Raw genomic sequence first — 26,952 nt, 5'->3', positions numbered from 1 at the left:
AAGGGGCAAGAACAGGGCAGAAGCACACTAAGTAAGACTGTTTTTTTGAGTTTGGATACAAAGTGATGGTTTGCATCTGCACACATACATGCCGTTATGTTCTGTCTGTTTATAAACATCACCCTGACTCCACATGTGCACTTACCGGTGGTGCCCTTCCTCCACCCAGAAGCACTACCTGACTTCACACTCATGTCTGTTTGGGCATGCATAGTTTAGTAAGGACAAGACCATGAAAGGTGGGGACAGGGAAAGTCATGTGTGAGCTGCACATCTGTCAGCAACATAGAGCTCCTTGATGAGGTCATCAGCAGATGCCCAGTGATGCTGCAGATGTGGTCCAGAAGAGAAAGTTAAGGATGCAGAGTCTGGCATAGTCAGCCCTACACTGAGATGATGGTAGCTCATGCATTTTTGGAGTCTTGGCTACTAATGTTCCAAAGCATGTTTTCTTCATATTTTCAATGGTGATTTATCACTTCCCATATTGCAATGATGGATGTAACATTCTTAAAAATGAGTAGATCACAGAGAGTAAATGGAAGGCACTACTATAGAGTGAAGATGAAGCTGACCTACACTGAGGTAAAGTTTTATGAAATATTTAGGACACAAATGTATCTATTGCCACTGCAGAAGAAAGTTTGTTAATTTTTTTTTTTTAAATCCTGAAGAACTCAAACCTGGTCGGAAATATGAAACACTTGGGCAGGTAATATGGATATGATTTCAGTAACTGGAACGTGTGTAGTAACTCATTCCTGCAAGTTGTCTTCTGACCCATATTCCTCCACATGTGTGTGATTGCATGTGTTTCCTGTGCATGCAAACATAAGCACTGATAAATAAATGGTAAGTAATTTTTACAAACTGTAATATATGAAGGGATACAAGTGAATCGCTTTATTGTTTGTTTTGGTAGATTGTGTGCCACCTCTTCTATGTTAAAGCTGCCCATTTGGATACTTTGAAGTTAAATGTTCTTTTTTATATCTATAGTATAGAAGAGAGTTTATTCAGAGCATGAGAAGGGGAGTTGAAGGAGTAGAAACAGAGAAAGGCAGAGAGAGTAGAGGAGTAGAGGTTGGCCATGAGCACTTTGGAGAGAGAGGGGGAGAGAAATGGGGAGAGAAGGGGGGCAGAAGCAAGGGAACCAAGCAGGAGCAAAAGAGCCAGAGAAATGTTCTTTTTTTTTTTTTTTTTTTTTTTCATTTTTATTCAACTTGGTAGGAAACAGGAACAGGCAGAGTGGTAGTACATTGTATGCTTACCACACAAATGGGAGTAAGTTTGTCCCAGGTCCACAAAAGATGCAAGGGAAAGTGAAAATACCAAAAGGACAACTGTTTGGGATAGTTGGGAGGATGGCAGGCAGGAGGCTGAGGAAGCCTGGGGAGGATGAACATGTTCACAGTGCATCGGATACATGCACAGAGTGGTTGAGATTTTAGAAATTCATTTAAAAATATGAGGAGAGAAGGAAGAAAAAAGCAAAGCAGTGTAATCATATATAAATAAGAAACTTGGAAGGGCGTAAATTTGTATTTGAGCATTACACCCAATAGTATATTATATTCTAGGGTCAGATACATAACTGACATGACCACTGAATTACCCGGACAATGTTGAGATCATTAATAAATGGTTTGCTTTCCTATTCAAAATCAAATGGATTTTCTTCTTGTTTATGAAGAATAGGTATCATATATCTTATATGTGCCCAGGTTACTTCTGGGCTCAAGAAAACAGTTGCCTGGCTTCCTGGGACTTAAGACTGTAGGAGTGTCACCTCAGCTGTACCCCAAACATGTCAAATGTATTTTTTCAAGTTGTAAAGAACAGTGGTTTCATTTTATTGTGGCATATTCTTACACAGTCTTCATTACACACTGCTCCCATTCAGTCCACTACCCTCTAGCAATTTAAACTTTGGGGAAATCTAACTGACTGTTATGATTAACCTCATCAAGTGCCTACAAAAGACAAAGATTCCAGAATGCTAAATTTAAGGTTTTGAAACATGGAAAGAGAAAAATCTCAAATGAACCGTTTCATGTGTGCTTGTTGCCTTTTTCTGAAATATGGATGCCCAAAATCTCACTTGTGCTGGCTACGACAACTTACACCGTCTCTTTGTGGATGCATACATAGCATTAGGGATGGACAGCCTGGGGCAATGATAGTTCACCTACTACTTTTCAAAGTAACTTAAACCGTGAGTTTTACCTGACTTTGATGGTCTTGCCTCTGCCTTTTCCACTGCTTCACTCTGAGGAGAATCTTTCATTTCCATGGTTGGCAGGATGGGCTTTGAGACAGGTGATTGTTAAGTGTTAAATAGGTCACATAGCACCTACTTAGTAAATCAATGCTATTATAAAAGTCATTACCGTTGTGCAAGTGTCCTTCGAAGTGCTCTCTAGAAAGCAAAGGGACACACAATCAACTCTGCACCCCATTGGAGGAACGCTGATAGCAATTTGGGACTTCTCAAGGGTTGGCCATGAAACGGGTCACAATTAAGAACAGCAACAGGACAGAAGTACACCAGTGAAAGAGTAAAAAACTTCCACCCATTTTCCACTTAAATTTCTTAAATTTATCTTATTTTATTCGTATAAGTGTTTGTTGGTTTTCCTCATGGCATTTGGCACACATACATGCCAGTCCACTTTGTCCTTTTGTTCCTGTTCAGAAACATCACCCTGACTCCACACGTGCACTTACTGGTGCCTTTCCTCCACCCAGAAGTACTACCTGACTTCACACTCATGTCTGTTTGGGCATGCATAGTTTAGTAAGGACAAGACCATGAAAGGTGGGGACAGAGGGAAATCCCTGTGTGAGCTGCACATCAGTCAGCAACATAGAGCTCCTTGATGAGGTCATCAACGGATGCCCAGTGATGCTGCAGAAGTGGTCCAGAAGAGAAGGTTAAAAACTTTAAGATGAGAGATGAGGGAACACACGTAAGCCATTTTCGTTGCCGGGTTGTATTTTACTCCACAATATTGGAGGAACTCATTTTCATGAAGTTTATTACATGTTAAGTTTCTCATGTTCACTGAACTCATCAAAGAGAGAACAGCTAAAGGGTAGCTCAGGTACTGTATGCTTAGCATGTGAATGGGCCTGAATTTAACCCAGCTCCAGAAAAGAAAAAAATGGACTATTTTGGATAGACAGATGATGGGGGCAGGGAGGGATGGGAATGTGATGAGCTGAACATAATCATAGTGCACCCCAGGAAATGGTTAGAAATGTTAAGTCATTCAAATTGACTAAAGAGAGAAACGAAGATGCAATCATAAACATGACAATGGGAAGCATATGAATTTGATATTATGTATTATAATCAATTTTTTTAATGCTATATTCTATGATCAGGTACATAGCTTATGAGATCACTGAGTTAGCTAGTAAATAACTGGAGTCAGAAACAGAAGGCCTTGTATCCTGGTAGAATTAAAATGGATTTTTTTGTCTGTTTATAATAGAAGGTCCTTACTATGTATCAAGGCTAACCTGCAGTTTCTAGGTTTGAGGAGACTCTTGCCTGACCGCCAAAGGTTTGGGATCATGGGTGCGATCACAGAATTTGCACCTCAAGCATCCGTCCTTCTTTCCTACTTTGTATCTTTCACATTAACACGGAAAGTGATGCCTCACCCTGGGATACATGCACATAATTATCGTTGGGCTTTGTTCTCATTTGAACCACACTGAGGGCAGTTTGAAACTTGGGGAAAACCTAACAAGTCTCATGACTAACCTCCTTAAATGCCTATAAAAGACAGAGATTCCAAATCTAGTAAATTCAATGTATTAAAACAAGAAAGGATAAGAATTAAGTCAAAATTCCTATTTTCAGCACTTGTTATGTGTGCTAATAACTCTTTTTAAAATATTGATGTCTTAAATGATCGACCATTTTACTGCCTATGACAACCTATACCATCTCTTTGTGGATACATAGCATTAGGGATGGACAGCCTGAGGACATTAATATTTAACCTTCTTTTCAAAGCAACTTAAACTGTGAGTTTTACCTGACTTTGATGGTCTTGCCTCTGACTTTTCCACTGCTTCACTCTGAGGAGAATCTTTCACTTTCGTGGTAGGCAGGATGGGCTTTAAAACAGGTGATTGTTAAGTGTTAAATACATCACACAGTACCTAATTAGTAATTCAATGCTATTATAAAAGTTCTTACCATTATGCAAGCATCTTTCTTGGTAATCTCTAAAAAGCAAAAGGAGATATAATCAGTGCATGTGGACAGCAAAGGTGGCCAAGATTCACAAAGGCTCGGCAATGAGCAGATTCTCACAAAGCCTGTAGTTCTAATCAAGTATTTTAATTTTTCTAACTCATCCGGATCCAATAGGCACTTAGAAACCATGCTTAAAAAGTATGAACAACTGGCTTAGGCCTGCAATATAACTGAAAAAGTAAAAGGGCTTCAGCACCTCTCCGTTTGAAATCTGTGGCCTGTGTGTTACACAGCCTACTAACCTTTGCACACAGGCATATTAAACACCAAAGAAATGTCCTCCTAAAAACAAGTGAGGTGTCATGTATACCATTCCCCTTCAGGGCTGAACTCACAAAGAGTAACTGAGCCAACTTAAAATCAGCTTTTACAGTCTCCCATTCAAGGCTCCCAAATGGTGCCCAAAGAGTCCTACTTACCCTGTGAAAACTTCCCCAGTGACAAGAGAACTTTGGATGAGAAACCTACTCCCCGAGAAAGGCAGTAGTCAGTTAAATGGCAAGGCTATCCCTGGAGCAGGAACAATCATGTGGTGGGAAGCAGCTTGTCCCCTCAACCAACAAGGATTCTCTTCAGGTCACTTTGTACAGCGGAACCATCACGGTGTCCATTCAGACACACCTTCATGATTTCTGAATTATGCAACATCTTCAGCCAGCCTCAATTCTGACATTATCTGTCCCTAAATCAGGACCCTGAAGATAAGCTTGGTATTTCTTTACGTGTTCCTCTTCCCAAAGTGTACACTGACTGAATGTTTCTCTGGTTTTCACAGTACTGGAACTGTTAATATTCCCATCTCCCATTGGGATGGGTGGCTAAGCATAGCTCTTTTAGGCTGCTGGAACTTAGCTCTGAAACTAGGACAGAAGTACACTTGTAGGGAATAGGAACACACATTTTATTGGTTTCTAAGTTAATATGCAATGTAATGAGCTTGGTCCTGACATTCACAATACAGTACTCTGGTTTCTCCTTTCTCTTCACCCTCCCCCATCCAGAGGAGTTTTCCTCCTACTTCCCTCCTCTCACCAGCATTCCCGTCTGCTTTCTTGCTGGGTGTAAGGAACGCATAGTGGAATAAAGTATACCGTTACGATTTACAAGTGTGATTTGGTTCCCAGTGAATGTAACATCAGCAGTGCACCTATATCAGTGTGAAGATGATGGACTAAAACCTCATCTCCATGAGGAGGAGGTGACCGTGAGCCCAAATGAGTACATTTCAGTGCTGATTAGGGAAGATTATGACATACATGAACATACTCACTTAATAAATGTGATTTTTAAGTATTTTTCTTTCTATATAACCATGTACAAATTTCAAAAGAAAAATAAAAACAATTTTAGATAAGATTTCTGGATTAAAATTTTATATAATTTATTTTTTTAAAAAGATTCTTATCTCAGGCTGGAGAGATGGCTCTGCGGTTAAGAGTACTAAGTGCTTTTCCAGAGGTCCTGAGTTCAATTCCCAGCAAGCACATGGTGGCTCACAACCATCTGTAATGGGATCTTATGCCCACTTCTGGTGTGTCTGAAGACAGCTACAGTGTACTAATATACATAAAATAAATAATTTTTTAAAATATTTATTTAAATATTTTATTTAAAATAAAATAAATTCTTTTTTAAAAATTCTTATCCCTAGGACCTTAGAAAACAAGTTAGGGGAAAAACAATTCAATTTATATTTAGTTTCAAACTTTGTTCCCTCTTTTTTCCAGTTGGGAAAGTTCAGTCAGAAGTCTTACCTGAACATCTTTGTCTCGGTTTCTCTTCATCGTAGTCGATAAGTAGCTTCCTACTGTAATGTACCCAGAGAATGGTTAATCAATTTACTATTCCGTGTTGACATGAAATCACTTGCCTATGACTTTACACTTGAAGGAGTATTTCAGGCACTGTCCATGACAGTTCCAGAACTTTTAAACATATGCTACAAACATGTGGATTCTGTATTGTATTAAGCTTATAACTGACCAAGGAAGATATAGAGTATAAGGGTCATGAATCAAAAGGAAGTCAACTCCATACATGAACTAAGTTTTCTCAGCATAACGGAAATGTGTCCTGAACTCAGGAAATCCTACATTCATAGCCAATAATTGCTTGTTTTTGGACATGTTATTTCTCTTAGGTTTGATGTCTCTTCTTAAAAATGATGACTTTACTGCTTTTATACACCAGGCTGGTATGATTTAATAAGCTAAGTATGTATGACAAATAGAAAAGCCACAAGGTTCTTTGTGTCTTATGAATGAACTGTTTTAAACTCTCAACACTCCATATGTATTTCCTTGGAAAATCTGATATTCTTATGTTGAAGTTACCAAAAAATATTAAGGACTGCTTTTGTTATTAGCTATTCTTTGTCACATAGTGAGTATCATTACATGCTCTCAAGACTGGAGTTTTCCAAACTTTCTTCACCTACAGAGTTTAAAAAGTCCTAACCAAAAAGATGGCAATATAATCCTTGGACAAAATACTTGTCTAAGTCATGTGAAGTCCCAGGTTAAATTGTCAGCATCCACCCCCTCTTCACTACACACACATAGCCAAAATAAAAACTCTGAGACAAAGAATCTTGCATCTATTACTACTTCTTTTTTTTGTTTGTTTTGTTTTTTTGTTTTTTTGTTTTTCGAGACAGGGTTTCTCTGTGTAGCCCTGGCTGTCCTGGAACTCACTCTGTAGACCAAGCTGGCCTCGAACTCAGAAATCCGCCTGCCTCTGCCTCCCAAGTGCAGGGATTAAAGGCCTGTGCCACCACCGCCTGGCTCTATTACTACTTCTAATTCATCTACAACTTTGATTAGTTTCTGAATGATGGGGCAGACTATGTCACTGCCATTCCCAAACAACCTAAACTGAATAGATAAGATGTGGTATTTGTAATCGAGTTGCATCTCCATTTCGTGTTAATTAACAAGTAAATGGAAAGACTTACACTTTGCTTTTGCTCTCAACAGCGTAACGCTTAGCTGTCCATCCAAAAACATCTTGCTTAAAGGTATCGATATCTCTTTGAAGAAGCAGCTTGATGATAAGTTCAGACCCACATCTTACAGCATACATAAGGCTGCTTCTAAAAGTGCAGAGAGGGAGACTTGTTGGATACTTCAGTAAGATTGCTAAGCCTCTCTCTTCATATGTTTTACTAGTATTGCTAACATATACAGAATTGACCATTGACTAACAGACACTAGCATCTTGGGAGTGCAGATATTCCTTCTGTGAAGTATCTCCAGGACTAATAGGGGAAAATAAATAGAAAACTCATTCTCCCACTTAGGTATTGCAGAGTAGAATTTATTGTTCAATGCCCTTTCCCAAATACCGAAACTATTTATTAAAGTAGGTGAATATTTAAGTAAAGAATTAGTCATTTCTTCCTTAGTCTGGTATGTTATAATTCATTTTTAACTGAAGATCCAAAGAGAAAAGCTTATTTGCATGATCAACATAATAATATAATTACAAAATAAATCACTTTAATAAAAATAGTAGCAGCAAGGTTTGTAGAAGATGATCATATACTGGAAGTAAATAGGGCATAATATATAATAGGCACTGGCATAACCCTGATTTTGAATCAGGAAGTAAATCTAGCAATGTGCAAAGTTTCTAAGGTCACACAACTGGAAAGTGTGAAAGCTGGAATGAAGCTCAGTCTTGCATGAATGTTGAGGTTTCTTCGTTATCACCCAGCTATGATTTTTACTCATCCAAACTTCTTCAACAAATGTAGCGTTTCATTCTTTTGACCATGCTAAATAATAACGTTTCAAAATAAAGCGGAGTAAATGAAAAAAAAAAGTAGACCACCATGAGGTAATAGAAATTCATAGTTACTATTATTGGGATACCCCAATAATAGTTTGCAAAGAAACTTGGTGCAAGCAGCCATCCAGCAGATTCTTATTTTTAAGAAAACAGCATAGACATATATGAAGCAAAGCTGACAAATACTAGAAAGACATTAAAAGCCACACTATGGCTAAAAAATTTAGATTAAGTTCTTAAGAACAAATAAAAGATGAAACCCATTTATCTAAATTAGCTACCCGATGAATAAGTTGCAATGCAAACAATCAAAATCATTTTATATCTTCAGGAAATATAGACCTTTATATGTTATTTTGTGTTGTTCATGCTGAGTAAGTATTTTTGTACCAAACGGATGGTCTAGATTAAAGTTATTGCAGTAAGTAAAAGGTAACTTCTTCCTATTAATTTAACATCATGTCTTGAATGATATTTACATCGTCAAACCCACTAACTTTATTAAAGTACAAGAATTTTTTTTTTTATACCTTCCTAGGAAATCACATGTCTTTGCATTTGCTCCGTTGTTGATTAAGAACTCTGCCATCTTCTCCTTGTTTTGCTTCAGAGCAAGCAAAAGCGGTGTGATCTTGTTCTGTTCAAATAAAAAAAAAAATCAGTCATGAACTGAAAGTTAATAAATCCTTGAGCACAAAATCATAAACGCTGACCGGAAATGGCTGGTGGTTCCTTCTGCAGCTCGCTGACTCCCACGCATGCCCATCCTTTTCCATGAACTTCTCCCACCCAGGGTGATAACAGATTCACCCCCCAAATCCATGGCAAACCCTTCCTACTGCCACAGATTTTTGCTTCTGTCAAAACATGCATCATGGTATGTTGTGGTCACGTGATAGCTGCCATCTTAGCAAAAGCGTCTTGATTCTGTGTCTTTATTTCAACAATCCAAAACGAAAGTCACGAAACCCAAACCTTTATTGTTGCTGGCAAAGACGCTAAACTCCTCTGTCTGGATTGTATTTCCACCTAAGTTATGGAGAAACGATCTCTTTTCCAGGTGCCCCAATGCAACGATTGCATTACCACCTGTCTGAGCACGTGACAAAACTGAAGTACAGAAAAAAATTATCTTATTTTGCATTTCTGACTTTAACTGCCTTTTACGGCATACGTTAGCATTTAACGGACAGTTTGAGAGCTTTGAGAAGGAGTAGAGGTTTCCTGCAGTTACAGAGGAAACTTGTTAATTTCCTTTTATTTGTGGGGTCATCAGACTCCCAATCCCTGTCCATCTGTCACCTAGGAAAGTGGGCTCTCACTTAAATGAACGGGCATCAAAAGATTCTTATGGTGAGGATGATGATGATGATGGTGGTGGTGGTGGTGGTGATGGTGATGATGATGACCTATCTTTTAACTGTGAAGCACAACTACTTTTGGGCTTTATTGCAGTTGGCTTTTGTTTTGGTTTGGTTAGTTTGTTTTTGTTTTGTTTTTTTGTTTTTGTTTTGAGGTTTTGTTTTGTTTTGGAGACAGAATTTCACTGTGTAGCCCAGCCTAGCATCTTGGGATCATGGGATCCATCAGTCCCCTAAGTGTTATGATTCTAGGATCTATGACACCATGACCGTGCCTATGCTATTTTTAATCTATTTTTATTCTGGTTTCATTTTAATTACTACTTTAAGCTGTTTTTAAGCAAACCATAAGATAAGCTATGAGTAAAATGGCAATGGTTTTAACAATAATAATTCTAACATTGATCTATACATATTACTTTTATGACTAAGAAAGGTGCAATTTTGTTTGCAGTTGTCAAAACCTTTTAGAGTTAACTACAGTTAACCTTAAAATACATGAGGGCATTTCAATATGCATATGTTTAAGACAGAGATAAAGAAAAAGTTTTAAGTGGCAACTTTGAACACTTCAAGTTCAATCCCATTTCTGAGAGAATAAGAGGAGAAAATTACCATATCTTTTAAATTGTTTTAGAAGTTTAAAAATCTTTATCACAAGACACCGTCAAATTGTTGCAAACACACACTGAAGCTAAGTAGATGTCTGGTAACATGAAGGGGGTTGTAGCAAACTGGAGCACTTATGGGCCTCAGACACTAGGGACACCTACCTCACAGGCAACAGATGATAAAATGAGCTCAAAGCATTCTAGACTTGATCACTTGAGAGCAGCTTGAAAGCCACATTTCTTTAAGAATCTCCTTGAGCTGGGTGTGGTGGTGCAGGGCTTCAGCCTCAGCACTCTGAAGGCAGAGACAGGAGGAATGAGTTCAAGGCCAGCCTAATCTACAAAGTGGGTCTAGGACAGCCAGGGATTTTACACAGAGAAGCCCTGTCTAAAAACAAACAAAACAAAACAAAACAAAACTGAATCATCCAGGGGATAGAGAAATGGCTCAGCAGTTAAGAGCACTGTCTGCTCTTCTAAAGGACCTGTGTCCCAGTCCCAGCACCCACATGCACACCCACAGCCCAGTCATCTATAATTTGTTTCAGGGAGATCTGACACCTTCTTCTGGCCTGTGTGGGTACTGCATGCATGTTGTACACTTACATACATGTAGGCAAAACACCTACCCACAATTTATTTTTAATTTAAAAAAGGGATCAAATAAGGTTCTCCTGGAATTTAACTGTGGATTCAGTCCCTGAAGGACACTATTTAATCTATGGACTCCACCTTAAAACTATCTTTATTGTGGGTATGGTTTGTATTTTGTGTGGGGAAAAAAAGACTAAAATTCTTTTCTAGAACCTGAAGAACCCGAAGGAAACATTTAAATACTTGTGCTAACTCGGACACTACAGGTGTAGTCTAGACACTTGTGTGTCTTGAAGATGCTCTCCCAATCATTGTGCTGCCCAATCTTAGTTCTTCCTTTTGTGTGGAGAAGCAGACAAGCATCATTTCCACCTTGTCTCTCACAGGTAGACCAGTTCTCTTTATTATTTCAGGATTTGGCCCAAAGAGAGAAACAGACAAACACCATCTTTGCTGAAAACTCCATTTCATTGGCAAAGTAGAGGCAGAAGCAGCAATAGAGGATTCAAAATATAACTTGATTATGCGAAAAATGCAGTCAAAAACTCCCCCACATCCCATCAAAGCATTGTAGATTTGAGAGCAGAATTCAGGCTCTTACCCAAGTGCCAATTTCTATCAGACAAAAGTCATTTCATGGAGAATCTCTTATTTTTTATTTTGTGTGTAATTGCCACTGATTCAATGACAGTCTGATTTCTTCAGAGTACTACTAAAGTTCTCTCTAAGCATGCTCGTAAATTAGTAATGTTCTCTAATTAGGAATTATTATCACCAAGCTGTAGAGCACAGAATAAATATACATAAAGCGAATCATTTTTCAAAAAAAAAAAAAAACCTCAAGACTTCTTCATGCTTTCCCTCAATTATCTTTTCCTCAATTTTGCATGAAAGTTTTTTTTATCACCTTCCCCTTCTATCTTTCCTTCTTTCGATTTATCCCTCGAAGCTTGATCACATGGAATTCCTTGTCTGAGCATCCAGGTGTCCGGTTATCATAAAATATTTCCTTCTTCAAGGTAAATTTGATATCAAAGGCAAATATTTACTTCAATTGTCATTTTAAACTCGTCAAGAAAAAGCTTTTGTAAGACTTGAAAACAGGCAAATTGGAGCTTTGGCAAATTCATTGTTTTGACAAATATTTGTCAGAAACACATTCGAGAAAGCCGTACCATGTAATACTTCTTTCAAAGCACCACTATTTAAAGTGGCATCTTCAATGAGTGAGTTATTTCAAAACATTTTCACCCAAGGACTAGAGCTTTGAAAACACAGAAAATTGACTCTCCGTACACATGGCTATTAAAAATCTGCCTGTTTCCTACAGGTTAGAATTAAAGCTGGGCAGTGCATACCTCGTTTATTGCTTCAATGTTTGCCTTGTATTCAAGCAGCTTAGTGGCTGTTTCGATGTCTCCGTTGTAGACAGCATAGTGTAGAGCGGTGTTACCGCTACAGTCCACAATGTTTGGGTCGGCACCGTGCTTCAGGAGAATATCAAGGCATTCCATTTGTCTGCATTGGGAGGCCTGTGGGTGTGATACCAACACACAGATTGTCAAAGACTTCAACATCAGTGTTCCTCGGGCTTCAATACTTAGTTGCCTTTTAAAATAACATAGCTTCATCTTTTTTTTTTAATCTAATGATGTTTTTCGAATTCATATCATCTGAAACTGATGGCTATAGTATACCTTAATTAGAGGTGTGGCATCTTTAGCGTCCTTTGGACTAATCTCACAGCTGCTCTCCACCAGCAGAGTCACCACCTCTGGATGGCCATAGACACAGGCGAAATGCAGAGCAGACCTGTGAGTACAAAAGGGGCTTTTTTAAAATATGAACTTCAAAAGCATTTTCTTAAAGCTTACACAAGCCATTAGAATCATCAGGTAGCACTGAAATGACTCCGCATTTTAAATTTTAATTTTCTCCTGGAGAAAAAGACACTGTATTGCCTCTTATTACAAAGAGCAGACAACTTCACTGGTGGTAACATCCCCCAAATGTGAGCCGTTTCTGTGGATTAGAATATAGATTTTTTTTCCTGTTGAGCAGCACGGACCCAGTGTCCAGGCACTCTGCTATGAGCCTTCTGAACAATGTCCTATGTGTGTCAAGGAGCACTCAGCCTCAGAGGCACAGCCCTAATGATGGAGGACATATATGAGCTGAACAGTTCTCATGGGACCTGCTCCTCTTAGGGTACCAAAGCAGAGAAACCTGACTCCATAGAAGTCAGGGAACACTGGGAATCTGGGCATGTGCCCAGGACGGGTTGGAAAACAGTAGTGGCCTGAAGGCAGGACAACACTGAAAAGTCAAGATGAGTTTAGTGATTTGGAAACTGGCAAACGTACCAGTGAGCCCTACTATGTGACCGAAGTCACTGGAGCTAACACTTGTAGGAAAATCAGAACTCGCCGTCAACCTTGTTGTGAGCGTGCCTGGCTTATGAGGAAGACACTGATAACCCTTTAGGAGTGTTTAAACTATCGAGGAGCTGGGGGAGGCTGCAAGTATAGAAAGCTGTGAATTGAACATGGTGCCCATAACTAAAGAAGATGAGATAAGCGAATACCTAAGTACGGGAACACAAAACTGTCCTTGCATTTAAAATCTTGTAAATTCTCTCAGTAGAAAATGCAACCATGTGAATACCTGCTATACACTGACATAAAGTATCAACTTTCATAAAAAAAAAAAAAAAAAAAAAAAAAAAAAAAAAAAAAAAAAACCTTTTAGATGGGAAGTTGATACATTTCTAGAAATTTCTCTTATGCAGTTCCCCATAATGGCACATCATTATGCTTTTCTGCAATGGCTACACTAAAGCTGTAGTTTTGTTGAAACCCTTGAAGAGGCCAGTAAGTGCTCTCAAAGGAGAACTGTCAAGGATGTGAAGCACTGATCTTGATTCGTTCCGCTGCTAATGAGGACCAGTTGGGTGTTACACCGTTCCCAAATGTGTATGGGAAGATTAATGACAGATGATTCTCTTTTCTTACCTCAGACAGTAAGTTAGCCTACTCCCCACTTACTGTCCCTCCTTCCAAGGTACTTGCCCACTCTCTCACTGCTCCAACACCCGCCACACCGTTACCTGTACTTCCAGTCTGCTTGTTCCATGGCAAAAGCTCCCCGTTCGATAAAGCTCTTTACTGCGTCTACGTCACCCATGCTTGCAGCCTTGTGGATCGGATAATAAGGTGCATAGCTGGCGTGGTATTTGGGCGGTCGACAACCTCTCTCATCCTTGCTCCCAAAGCCCACGAAGATATTATCCAGGCCATCACAGAAGCCCAGGGGCGTCCTTTGTTTTTTGTGGAAGAGCATATGCATGGTAAATGTCTGTTTCGAAGGCCCCTTCCCTCCTGTTAAGCTTCTCCCACATTCCCAACCCAAAAAGACTATGCTAAAAGGGCCCCCAAACCCAGAACGGAAGCTTATAATAAGCCAGCTCCTAAAGATTTTGATATCAAAGAAAACCCAGAGTCAAGTCTCCACAAGGTCATAGCAGGGAAGCTCCGAGCTGATATCGTAGCTCTCAACTGCAGGAGCAGTTGGCAACGCGGTAGCCAAGCAACGCTCGTGCCAGGCAAGCGGGTGCCCAGGCTCGTGCCACGTGCGGGTGCACCTTCAACTCAGAGGGCTGTCCTGTGTGCCAGCAAGGGAGGTGCTTATTGCGCATGTGTAGAATCTGATAAGTCAAAACAAAACAAAACAAAACAAAACCAAAAAACCAAAAACCAAACAAACAAACAAACAAAAAACCCAGCTTGAGAGGCCACTTACATTCCCTCAAATGAGGCCTTGCCCACACCACCTCTCCATGTAGTTCTAGGGGTGGTTAAGGAAGTTTTCTTGAATTGCGTTTTCATTTCAATTTAGTTAGAGGAAGTATGTTTTTCTTGGTTTCTTCTGTGACCCATTCATCATTCAGTAATGAGTTGTTTAGCCTCTGTGAGTTTGAATGCGAGCTAGAGATTTGTTTACTGTCAACTTTCTGTTTTAGTGAAGAGCTACAAGCAATTAACTGCCAAGAGAAGGAGAATTGGTCTTCCTAGGGATAAGCCTTTTGATTGGTTATTGTGCTAGCTAATCTTACATCACTAACACAAGCTAGTCCCAAGTAGACCGGTTGTGATGCAAGTCATACATTTCTGCAAATTCTTTCAGCCTTAGATTTACAGAATGAGAACCTTCTTGGTGGCATCATCTTGTGGCCCCGCCCCCTGCCTGCTCTTCCCTCATATTTACATCTCTATGGGACAAGCCCTTCTAATCACCTTCCTGTAAGGCAGAGAACCTGCCTCTCAGACTCAAGTTCCTTCTAAATGTGATCATAACCTTTTCAGAAAAAAAAAAAAAAAAAACTACATTTTTAATGTGGGGGTTGCCAGCTTTAGTAAGACAAGACTTATTTTATTTTTTCTTTTTTATTAGATATTATATTTACATTTCAAATTTTATCCCCTTAGCCCACCCCCCCCCCACTACCCAGGAACCCCTTATCCCATCCCCCCTTCTCCTGCTTCAATGAGGGTGTGTCCCCACCTACCCCTCACTCCCACCTCCCCACCCTCAAATTCCCCGACACTCAGTGTTCAGCCTTCATGGGACCAAAGATCTCCTCTCCCACCTATGCCCAACAAGGCCATCCTCCACTACATATACAGCTGGAGTCATGCGTCCCTTCCTATGTGCTCCTAGGCTGGTGGTTTAGACCCTGGGGAGCTCTGGTTGGTTGGTATTGTTGTTCTCCTCATGGGGCCACCAACCTTTCAGCTCCTTCAGTCTTCTCTCTAACTCAGATTAATGGTTATCTGTGAGCATCTGCCTCTGGGTATGTCAGACTCTGGGGAGACCTCTAAGGAGACAACCATATCAGGCTCCTGTCAGCATGCACTTCCTGACATTCACATCAGCGTCTATCTTTGGTGACTGCACATGGGATGGATACCCAGGTGGAATGGTCTCCAGATAGCCCCTCCTTCAGTTTCTGTTCCACACTTTGTCTCCATATTTGCTCCCTTGGGTATTTTTTTTACTCCTTCTAAGTAAGACCTAGGCATCTACACTTGATCTTCCTTCTTCATGAGCTTCATGTGGTCTGTTAATTGAATCTTGGCTGTTTCTTGCTTTTGGGCTAATATCTATTTATCAGTGAGTAAATACCATGTGTGTTCTTTTGTGGTTGGGTTATCTCACTCAGGATGATATTTTCTAGTTCCATCCATTTACCTAAGAATTTCTTGAATTCATTATTTTTAATAGCTGAATACTATTTCATTGTGTAAATGTACCACATTTTTTGTATTCATTACTCTGTTGAAGGACATCTGGGTTCTTTCCTGCTTCTGGCTATTATAAATAAGGCTGCTATGAACATAGTGGAGCATATGTCCTTGTTATATGTTGGAGCATCTTTTGGGTATATGCCCGGGAGCGGTATAGCTGGGTCCTCAGGTAGTGCTATGTCTGATTTTCTGAGGAACCACCAGACTGATTTCCAGAGTGGTTGTACCAGCTTGCAACCCCGCCAACAATGGAGGAGTGTTCCTCTTTCTCCACATCCTTGCCAGCATCTACTATTGAAAGAAAATTTTGAAATAGGCCCAAACTAATAAAATTAGCAGGGCCCTGTGATTCCTTTTCCCTAACCTAAATAGTTAAAAATGCCTGTCAGCAGGTTTGGGCTCAGTTAATTAGTTACAGAAAATATAGAGTTATAAGACCAAGGACAAAGGCCTGTTGAGCCTCCCAAGGACTTGGCTGGACATATAGATAAAAAATGGTATGCAAGGACACTTTTAAATAGAAAATAGGGATGTGCCCCGGAGTATGTCTAAATGAATAATGGGCCATCTGGTGCTCCTCCAAACCCTTTCCTCCCCCTTGAGGTCCTCTCAAGGTCCAAGAAATTGCAATTTAAGTTTAACTAGACTAGACACTATGCTAACTTAGATAAGCTTCCACCTGCAGGAACTACACTCTGCCCCCTCGACTTGTACAGCTGCTGATGTGAAGCAGCCAATTGTGTGTACCCGTGAGAAGGTTCCCCCTTTCTCCCCACTCCGTCCTTATAAAATCTCTAAAACCTGGAGCCTTGGGGTCGTTCCCTCTGTCTCTTACATGAGATGTGTTGGGCGGCCCGGAACGTTCTGTCATTAAACTGCCGCATGTGCTTGCAACAAGACAGTTTCTCATGTGTCCTTTGGGTGCATGCCATCCTGAGACTCAAGTGGGGTCCCCCGGAGTCCCCTTCTGGGGAGTCTTAGGCCTTTCACTATCACTTGAGTTTTTGATCTTAGCCATTCTGACTGGTGTGAGGTGATATCTCAGGGTTGTTTTGATTTGCATTTCCCTGATGACTACGGATGTTGAGCATTTCTTAAGGTGCTTCTTAGCCATTCGAGTTTCCTCAGTTGATAATTCTTTGTTTAACTCTGTACCCCATTTTTAATAAGGTTCTTTGATTGTCTGGGGTCTAATTTCTTGAGTTCTTTGCATATATTGGATATTAGCCGTCTATCGAATGTAGGATTGGTAAAGATATTTTCCCAATCTGTTGGTTGCTGTTTTGTCTTATTGACAGTGTCCTTTGCCTTACAGAAGCTTTGCAATTTGATGAGGTCCCATTTGTCAATTCTTGATCTTAGAGCGTAAGCCATTGGTGTTCAGTTCAATTACGCTCATACCTAAGCCGTAGAAAGACCTAATAAAGAAAGAGAACTACAGACCAATCTCTCTTATATCGATGCCAAAATACTCAATAAAATTCTCGAAAACCGAATCCAACAACACATCAGAACAATTATCCATCAAGATCAAGTAGGCTTTATCCCAGGAATGCAAGGATGTTTCAATATTCAGAAATCCATCAATGTAATCCATTATAAAAATAAACTCAAAGAAAAAAACCACATGGTCATCTCACTAGATGCTGAGAAAGCATTTGACAAAATTCAATATCCCTTCATGTTAAAAGTCTTGGAAAGATCAGAAATCCAAGGCCCATACCTAAACACAGTAAAAGCAATATACAGCAAGCCAGTAGCCAACATCAAACTAAACGGAGAAAAACTTGAAGCAATCCCACTAAGATCAGGGACTAGACAAGGCTGCCCACTCTATCCCTACCTATTCAATATCGTACTGAAAGTCCTAGCTAGAGCAATTAGACAACAAAAGGAAGTCAAAGGGATACAAATAGGAAAGGAAGAAGTCAAAATTTCAGTATTTGCAGATGATATGATAGTATACTTAAGTGACCCTAAAACTTCTACCAGAGAACTCCTAAACCTGATAAACAACTTTAGCAAAGTGGCTGGATATAAAATCAACTCAAAAAAATCAGTAGCCTTCCTCTACTTAGAGGATAAACAGGCTGAGAAAGAAATTAGGGAAATGACACCCTTCACAATAGCCACAAATAAAATAAAATATCTTGGAGTGAATCCAACCAAGCAAGTGAAAGATCTGTATGACAAGAACTTCAGGTCTCTGAAGAAAGAAATCAAAGAAGATCTCAGAAGATGGAAAGATCTCCCATGCTACTGAATTGGCAAGATTAACTTAGTAAAAATGGCCATCTTGCCAAAAGCAATCTACAGGTTCAATGCAATCCCCATCAAAATTCCAAATCAATTCTTCATAGAGATAGAAAGAGCAATTTGCAAATTCATTTGGAATAATAAAAAACCCAGGATAGAGAGAACTATTCTCAACAATAAAAGAACTTCTGGGGGAATCACCATCCCTGACCTCAAACTGTACTACAGAGCAGTAGTGATTAAAAACTGCATGGTATTGGTACAGGGATGGACAGGAAGATCAATGGAATAGAATTGAAGATCCAGAAATGAACCCGCACACCTATGGTCACTTGATCTTTGACAAAGTAGCTAAAACCATCCAGTGGAAAAAGGAGAGCATTTTCAACAAATAGTGCTGGTTCAGCTGGAGGACAACATGTAGAAGAATGCAAATTAATCCATTCTTATCTCCTTGTACAAAGCTCAAGACCAAGTGGATAAAGGGTCTTCACATAAAACCAGATACACTGAAACTAATAGAAGGCTTATGTTATTATGCTCTGGCCAAGGTAGAAGTGGGTTAGACCTGCAGGGTGCTGAGTATCACAAACCTCTACTTTTGAATATTCAAGCCACTCAAGTGACAGGAAAGTCTTTCCCTTCTATGGATCCCCTTTGTAAACTTGGTATACTTTGTAAATCCTGCCACCTCACCCAGGAGCTCCAGCAGCCTGGCCCCTCCCCCAGACCTAACTGTCATAAAGATCTTTACAGTCTCTGTAAAGGTCATCTGTCACAAAGATCATCTCCAGCCACTCAATAGGACCCTCCCAAAAGCATGCAAATTTTAGGCAAAACATCTGAATAAAAGCCACCAATCCCTGAATAGAAAAACCCACCAATCCCTGCATAGAAAAACTCACCAATCCCTGAACTTCCCACAAAAATCCACCAATCCTTGAACAGGAAAGCTCACCAATCCCTGAGCTCCCCCAAGCTCAGGACTTGAAATCCCACCAATCCTCACCCTGGAAATCTCCACCCTAGAACGTGTCACACACACTGCCAAAACCCCTGTACAAGCCCTGTGCTGTCTAATTTCTTGCTGCTGTTTGTTCCCTCCTGGGAGCATAGGAACCTCCTATGAGCATAGGAACCCTGGAATTTTTAATACATCTCTTTTATGAGATTTGCTGCCTGGTGTGACTCATCAGAAGAAGACGAGAAGCAATGAAGAGAAGAAGAGAAGAAGCAAAGAGAAGGAGCTGAGATGAGGCTTCTGAGCTCCTAAGCTCAGCTGGGAATATCCTCCCCTGGGAGCTGCACCACCTCTGCTAAGGAGGCTTCCTCTCAGAGTTATGAGGTTCCTGGGCTCCCCTGTCTCAGGATGTTTTTCCTATGGCACACTGTCCCACCTCAAAACTGTGTGATTCCTGGGCTTCAGAAACCCAGAATACCTTCTCATCCAAGCAGAAAGGCCAACAGCTACCTCTTAAAGAAAACCTGGTTCCTGCAAGCATTCTGCTCAGAGGGGAGGACAAATCAGAGGAAATGGTGCCATTGACTCAGGAAGGCATACTGAGACCTTTTTGTGTCTTTTCTAGACTCTGGAATATAAGCTCCCTTAAGAAACTGTTACCCTCAGTCTGTCACTACATTAGCTTCAAGAACCCCCTTGCTGAATGAGAAACAGACATAAGCTGAGGTGGGGGCAGAGACTCACCTTGGCAGCTAATAGATAAAGCAAACCCCACTTGATCTGCAGAATTAGACTGGTGTCTAGACTCCTCTAGATCCTATTTCTTCACATATTTGAAAACAACTCTTATCGTTTCCCCCAGATGGAATATACTCTGGTTTCAATAGCCTCCAACTCCATCAACTAATTTCCATAAGAGAGTCAACAAACCAGTCCCCACGTTGGCCATTTTCCTCAGTACTTGCTCTGATGTATCAGCTCCCCATGGAAAACATGCCCTCTCCCTACAGTTCAGACCTTACAGTAATGGCCCAGAGACTGCCCGCCTGTCATGGGAGAAAGAGTGGGTCATTATGAAAAGGGTAATAATAAAGCAGTGTAGGCTCGTATCCATGTGATAATGGGTGGATGTAATATCACTGGAATAAGGCATTTATTATGATGATCACATTGAAGGCGTATTTCTGTGCCTGACGTTAGATACTATGCATATAGCTGTCTTCTCTGTCCTGGTGCGCTCTAAAGCAGGTTATCTGGCTTTCATAAGTGAAGAGAACACTATCCAGTAACTCCCCCAGAGCCACAGAACTACAGGCTGCTTGTGGAGCTATTGATGTCTTTAACCAGAGAAAAACATCCAAAGGCGTGTCCATGTTCAGCATCCTGTCTTTAAAGCACTCTCTACTTCTTCCTACATACATCTTGGCAACGGAAGTCTCTTTGGACTGACGTCACACTTGCGTCCTCAGAAAAAAAGAATTCCCTAAGATTTTGATTTTGTGGGTGTTTTTTTGTTGTTGTTTTTGTTTTTTTTTCTTTTTAAATTATTTTATCGTTTGTTCGTAATGCTTTAGTTTCTGAGTGTAGGTTGTCATAAAGGGGCAAAGAAGTGGAGAAGTGGATAGAGATTTTGAAGCAAAAGCAAAAACTGAAACGGGGGGCGGGGGCTGCGGCTGCACAACAACAAATTCATCTAAGGCTTGAAAGTATTTCCTTACTTTTTACTTCTTAACAGTAGCACCTATTTCGGAAAGCCAACAGCTTCTATGTAAGCTTGCTAATCCACTTCCATAGCCTTGGCAAAAAGTATTTACATTTGAGAGTCCTGCCCTCTGCTGGATTCTTGAAATATTACATGCCAGATTTAAAACGTTGTCCAAACAGGCATTTATGTGGAAGTACCCTTTGGTAAGTGTTTGGGACAACATAAATAAATGAAAGTTCTTTGATATATTTTCCTGAAAGTCTCCAAAAATTTTGCATAGATATTTGTGTGTATTGTATATATTTTGTGATTACACAAGATCAAAACTCCTCAAACAAACAAACAAACAAACCCAAGTCAGTTAATGACACAAGAGGTAATAAAATAAAGAGGCAATAAAAAGATAAATTTTTATTTACACCAGGTCCCTGCAGTCACTCTTTGTGACTCTACAGGACAAGGTGCATTCCTTTTGCTGCTCTGCAGATAGGCTCCAAGAGTTTCATCAATGACACCCAACCCTACCACCTTACAAATTCTTCCTGCTTTTTATTGTTAATGTCTCCCATGAAGTTACCACAGCTGGTTGGACTAGACAGAGTCAACTAAGCCAAGTTAATCAAATTCTTTTGAGAGAAAATTTGGAATCAGACCACATAAGCTCAGAATCCTTCCATGGAAGAGCATCTCCCGCCAGGCCCACAGAGAGGCATTAAAAAAAAAAAATCGGAAAGAGGATTTTTAAAAACTCAAATGGTTTTATGTAGATAAATGAAAGTCAGCTTCCTATAGTTGCTCCTAGGGTTCCCTACTTTGACTTGGCTTCTGAGAATGGCTTTTCTCCGTTAAAGTTTTACATAACTGAGCCACACAAGTAATAACATGCAACTGGGAATGAACACAAGCTGGTTAAATGGAATGAAACATTAGTTAATATGATATGTTGAATGGTGTGCATAATTTTATTGTGTTTCATAGCAATTAGGCTCAAATAAGGAGCAATAAATAAAAATGACTATAATTATCAAGGCAATAAGGCTTCCAGGGTAAGCCTTCGGGAGGACGCCTTACAGGCAGCATTAAATTATGGCAGAGTCCATTTCCAGGAACCTGGATCTAAAGGTCAGGAATCATGTGCTTCCCTTTTCTGAGCACAGTGTCTGCTCATCCATATTCCCAAACCCAGCTTCTTCTTCTTTTTTTTTTTTTATAATTTTATTTTTTTATGTATTCACTTTACATCCTGCTCACTGCCCCCTCCCTATCACCCCCTCCTACGATTAATCCTTCTCCCATCCCCCCTCCTCTTCTTCTCTGAGTGGGTGGGGACTTCCCTGGGTATTCCCCCACTCCAACCCTCTTGCTTCAAGTCTCTTTGAGGATAGATGCTTCCTTTCCCACTGAGGCCAGACAAGGCAGCCCAGCTAGAAGAACGTATCTCACATACAGGCAAGAACTTTTGGGAAGGTCCCAGCTCCGGTTGTTCAGGACCCACATAAAGGCTATACATCTGTTACATATGTTCAGGAAGGCCTAGGCCCAGCCCGTGTATGTTCTTTGTCTGATGGCTCAGACTTTGAGAGCTCCAAGGTCCAGGGTAGTTGACTCTGTTGGGCTTCATCTCCAGAGAGGAGGAACACGATGATGGCAGCAGGACCAGGTGTCTCTTTTAGAAACTCTTCCTTAGTTTGAGACTGTGAAAATACAGAACACAGAGCATCTGAAGCTGAAGCTCCCAGAATGTTCTTCATGTGGCCCAGGGTATCTCACCTGTGTGCATCTGTATGGGAGGCTGGGGATGAGACAGATCCTTACCACATGAGGCTGCCTGACCTTGCTCTCTGTGCAGATCCCTTCCGTGGGCAGCTAGCGTAGACAGTGCCGACATGGATTTCAGTTACTGGAGTTGTTGGAGTCTAGCGACAACTCACTGTTCCTTACACTGAGAAAAGACGATCAAGGAACACTTTGAGCAGTTACCAAGTATCTGAGAGTCTAGTCTAGTGTGACTTAATGTAGCCAGGACTGAAAGCAAGAAAAATTTGATTTGATTTATTTGAATTACATGTATACACAAGGTATTCTTCCTTCTACAGATCATTAAACAAAATTTTGTGCACTTTAAAAGAGGCATGCATTTAAAGTTCACTTTGCTGTAAACTTTAAAAAAATAGATAGGAATTTTTGTCAGTAAGCCAAGGCACCTCAAATCCGTCACACATATTATTTTGCTGGAAATGGTTTTGTCACTGGAACAACGCCACATGATGGAAAGGACCCGGATAAGATCCTATGGAATCACTGAGGATCTGTAATTAATTTCCATATGGCGGGCATCTTGTATTGAGAAAGGAGAGAGTGGCCAACTGAAGTGTCTGTCTCCAGATGCTAATGGTCAGACACCCGCTGTTAGCTAGCTCGAGGACTGAGGGAACCTGAGAATGGGGGCTGTTCCTACCCGGAAGCAGCACAATAATTTCCGGGCATGTTGTAGAGATAATGTTGGGTTAAAATAAATACTAAGGAGTCTGGTAGATAAAGGCTGGGGGTGAGAGCAAGAAGAAAATTGTAGGGAAGAGAAGCTGTTATGTCAGAGCTGGCGCTGGCTTTATATTTGTGCAACTGAGGGCTGTTTTTAAACACTGTCTGAATCATTCCTCCACAGCAGCCCCTTCCTGAGGCGCTCAGACTGTCATTTCTAGCAAAGAGAAAAAGAAAGGATGTAATTTGCTCAGAATCCTTGCAAACTATTTGCACGTCTCGTCTCTACAGGCTGCTGTGCAACGGGCAATGCAGAAAGACAGGGAGAGACAGAAGTTCCAAGTGTTTGGCATAATTTCCCCATACCCGACCTGTACAGCTAGCGAGATGAAATGCATACCTAACTTTACGATGATAACTAAACTAATGTTTATAACATTTAAGACATGAGCATTGGGATTTTGGTTTTGTAGAAAGATAAAGTACAAAACAAAAGCCTTCCCTCACCTGCCTTCCAAGTTGACATATCTCCCTAAGTACATTTCTGCATATACAGAAATACATACAGTGGTTTGCTTTACCCATGGGAGATAAAGTCAAATGCAATCTGAAAATAAGAAGAGGAAAACTCTAGAACCAAATTCTAAAATCTTAAACCTTGTCACTGTAAGTGGTAGAGTGAGATCATGTTCTGTCCTGCAATGTCCTATCTGGACATGAAGCCCCTTTGTCTGCACATCTTCATTGCAGATGCTACCTGTTAAACTAGCAATATATTACCCATCTACACTATCAATTGCCCATCTCAGTACCGTGCTGTGTATGTTTAACTACTCCTGTGTTGACTCGGAAATGTCACTGAAGATACAATAATGATGCTGGAAACCAAATATGCAGAGAGATGCCACAAAGTGTTTCCTTTAAGTAGAAAATGACAGCACCACGCTTAATGGGGAAACGGGGAAATGTTGACTGAAATACAATAGGAAAATTTGAGATTAAAAAGACGGTAATCATAGAACTTTATTATAGCATATTGTTGTAATTTTCTACTTTGTTAGTTATTGTGAGTTGGATGGCTCAGTAGTTCATCTCTTGCTGTCTAATTTATAAATTAAATCTTCTCATGAGTGTTTACACATAGGAAAAAAAATCTTATCACAAATAAGGCTTAGTAAGCTGTGGTTATCAGTTGGCAGTCACCATTTCATAATAGTTGTGTTCAGGTAATTCTGAGCTGAATCAATAACAGTCCCAAAGTACCATAAGATGGCCACAAGAACCCATCAAGTATTTAAATGAAAATTATTGTTAGATGTTGTGAGTCTGGGTGACTCAGAGAATTGAACTTTCTCATGGGTATTTTCGTTTGTGGAAAATATGAGATACATAAAGTGAACACACCCATTTCAGTTATGCAATAAAGGGGTAGCTCCAAATGCAACCCCAAAGATAAGAGGATCACTGTATATTGACTAGATCTTTCCCATCTAAGGGTCACATTGACTTTAGTGAAGTCACTGTAGTAAGTGTTTCTTGGTTGGTGGAAATGGTCTTGCTTTATTTCATTTTGAAGTTGAATGTTGCCATTTCCCAATTCAGGTGCCATCTGCACATACTTAAGTGTATATCATGCAGAGGATTCTGAATTAGGAACATGAGGGGTTTTTTTCCTCTCATGTTTTCCATTCCAACTCCTATTACCCAGAGCTTTGTGTTATGATTGCTGCGTTTTGTGTTTGATTTTGTTCTTCAAGTACTTAATACGTTCAGTGTGGACTTAGTACACAGGCCAACACTTCTTATTTCATCTATCATACAAAGTAGGCTCTCTTACATCTATTTTTTAAAAAAAATAACTGTATGTGACAATTTTGAGTTAATTGGTCCAATTAAATCCACAGTCTTTTCTAACTTCTGTGCTTTGTCAAAGATAAAGGTAAAAGCATATACTATTAAGGAACTAAGCTAATTATGTAAATATCACCTGTTGCAATGTTACGTAGTATATAGAAGTGGGGTATATAAGAAGAGATACTGTTATCTGGGAACTAGCACACTGGTAGCTGCAAAGATGAGCACTGGAGACTTGCTGAGCATCTTCTGTTGCTTTGTAGCTTCTTCCAGGTTACACTGTAGCCACTAGTAGGCTCGTGGACCCCAGTGAAAGGGCTCAACATTCTTCAAAGACTACAGGCAAAATATATTGGGGATGAGAACAAAAATTATATTATGTCCCTTTAAGGAGTTGCAGAAATCCTAAGAGAACCTTGGACCTTAGGTTGTAATAAAAGGCAGCAAAAAACTGAGGCAGATGAAACCATCCAGCATGGCAAAGAGAAAGACATCTTTGAACCATTCACATCTGTCTGTTGAACACTTTAACAGAATAAGAACCTCAAATTGATTTCCAAACATATTAATCCTCTGAGCTTTGCCATTCTTTGAAAAAAGCTAACACTTGTGTATCTTTTATGTATAAAATATTGTGTCTCATTGAGTGTAGTCTTTCCTTGTCCTGTAGTAATTTCTGGAAATGGAAGCAAAGAATCTTGGGGGTTTGGTTCCACTTTGTTGAGCCCTATATTTGGCCACAGATTCAGATGTACTACCACTGTAAGGAGACAGTGAGTCCATTCACATCTGCTATTTTGAGAGAACACATGTGAAATTGTTTTATGATATACATGGATCCTAGTACCGATGACTAGAAAAGAAGGTGTCCCGGATTCTCTTCCTCTATTAGGAGACTGAGTAACTGCCAAATCCATATGCATTTCAAACCCAGGATCCTGAAACTACAATCCCACCCTCATCATCTTTGGTTTTGTCAGTTTGGGTCACCCCTTCCCTGAGCCTTCTACAGGAGCTCAGCTCCCTGATTGTATGATCCTAGCTCATTCCTGTCTGTTCTCCTCCCTGCTTTATCTGACACATAATTAGCTTCTTGTCTAGATGTATTTTATTCGTCCTGAGCCATGCTACCCTGTTTACTGCCCTAGAGCCAGTGGGGCCTGGGAGAATGGAGAAATAAATGAGGTAGAATAAAGTTTTAATGCAATAGCCAACTTTATTCAGAGCATTAGGCAGTTCATATTCTGGGGGTTAATAGAAATCACATAGGTAAAGTGTATAATCACAAGGGCAAGCCACATTAGGCAAAAAAAAAAAAAATGCTTTTCCATAGAGGTAAATAAACAAATAACAATAGCCATTTGCAATGAATAATCTAAAGTGAACTGATTCCTATCCACCCACCTGGGACAGACACAAAAGATAATCCAAGAACAATTCTGTGTTTTTAACAAAACTGAGGTCACAAGACCATTGTCTTGGCTTCTTGGAGTTTTCTCACTTGGAGATCTCTTCGTACAACTGCATCCTTGCAGTAGTGTCTGGCACTACACGTTCATGCTCATTAAATACAATGCAAAAACTGAACTGTAGAAAACATCAAGGTCTCTAGCAAGGGAAAGAAAATGACTGTGCTCGTGGTTGGGCTTCGCCTGGCTGTCTTAGCATGTTTCTGCTCTTCCTTTCCTTCATCTGGAAGGTGGGATTAATATAAACAGCAGACCCATCCCATTGGCCCAGTGCTGAAGACACACCAGCCTTCCT

General features: G+C 40.2%; 1 protein-coding gene across 5 annotated transcripts in view; it reads right to left on the bottom strand.

Annotated features, from left to right (window-relative positions):
* The window catches only part of LOC117703140 (uncharacterized), a 135,423-nt gene extending 121,180 nt beyond the window's left edge, over positions 1 to 14,243 (bottom strand). For all 5 annotated transcript variants that reach the window (XM_076928856.1, XM_076928857.1, XM_076928859.1 and 2 more), the window contains exons 1-10: positions 13,735 to 14,243; positions 12,326 to 12,440; positions 11,987 to 12,160; positions 8,593 to 8,699; positions 7,227 to 7,364; positions 6,028 to 6,080; positions 4,214 to 4,242; positions 4,050 to 4,131; positions 2,391 to 2,419; positions 2,227 to 2,308 (exon numbers count right to left, since the gene is read on the bottom strand). In XM_076928856.1, coding sequence (XP_076784971.1) covers positions 2,227 to 2,308; positions 2,391 to 2,419; positions 4,050 to 4,131; positions 4,214 to 4,242; positions 6,028 to 6,080; positions 7,227 to 7,364; positions 8,593 to 8,699; positions 11,987 to 12,160; positions 12,326 to 12,440; positions 13,735 to 13,973 — 1,048 coding nt within the window. In that variant the 5' untranslated portion in view covers positions 13,974 to 14,243. The remainder of the gene's footprint in view (positions 1 to 2,226; positions 2,309 to 2,390; positions 2,420 to 4,049; positions 4,132 to 4,213; positions 4,243 to 6,027; positions 6,081 to 7,226; positions 7,365 to 8,592; positions 8,700 to 11,986; positions 12,161 to 12,325; positions 12,441 to 13,734) is intronic.
* Positions 14,244 to 26,952: the final 12,709 nt, after the last annotated feature.

This window comes from Arvicanthis niloticus, chromosome 2 (assembly GCF_011762505.2).
Source record: "Arvicanthis niloticus isolate mArvNil1 chromosome 2, mArvNil1.pat.X, whole genome shotgun sequence".
Classification (NCBI taxonomy): domain Eukaryota; kingdom Metazoa; phylum Chordata; class Mammalia; order Rodentia; family Muridae; genus Arvicanthis; species Arvicanthis niloticus.
The sequence above is the reverse complement of the archived record's forward strand: the minus strand, read 5'-3'. Positions and strand labels throughout refer to the sequence as shown.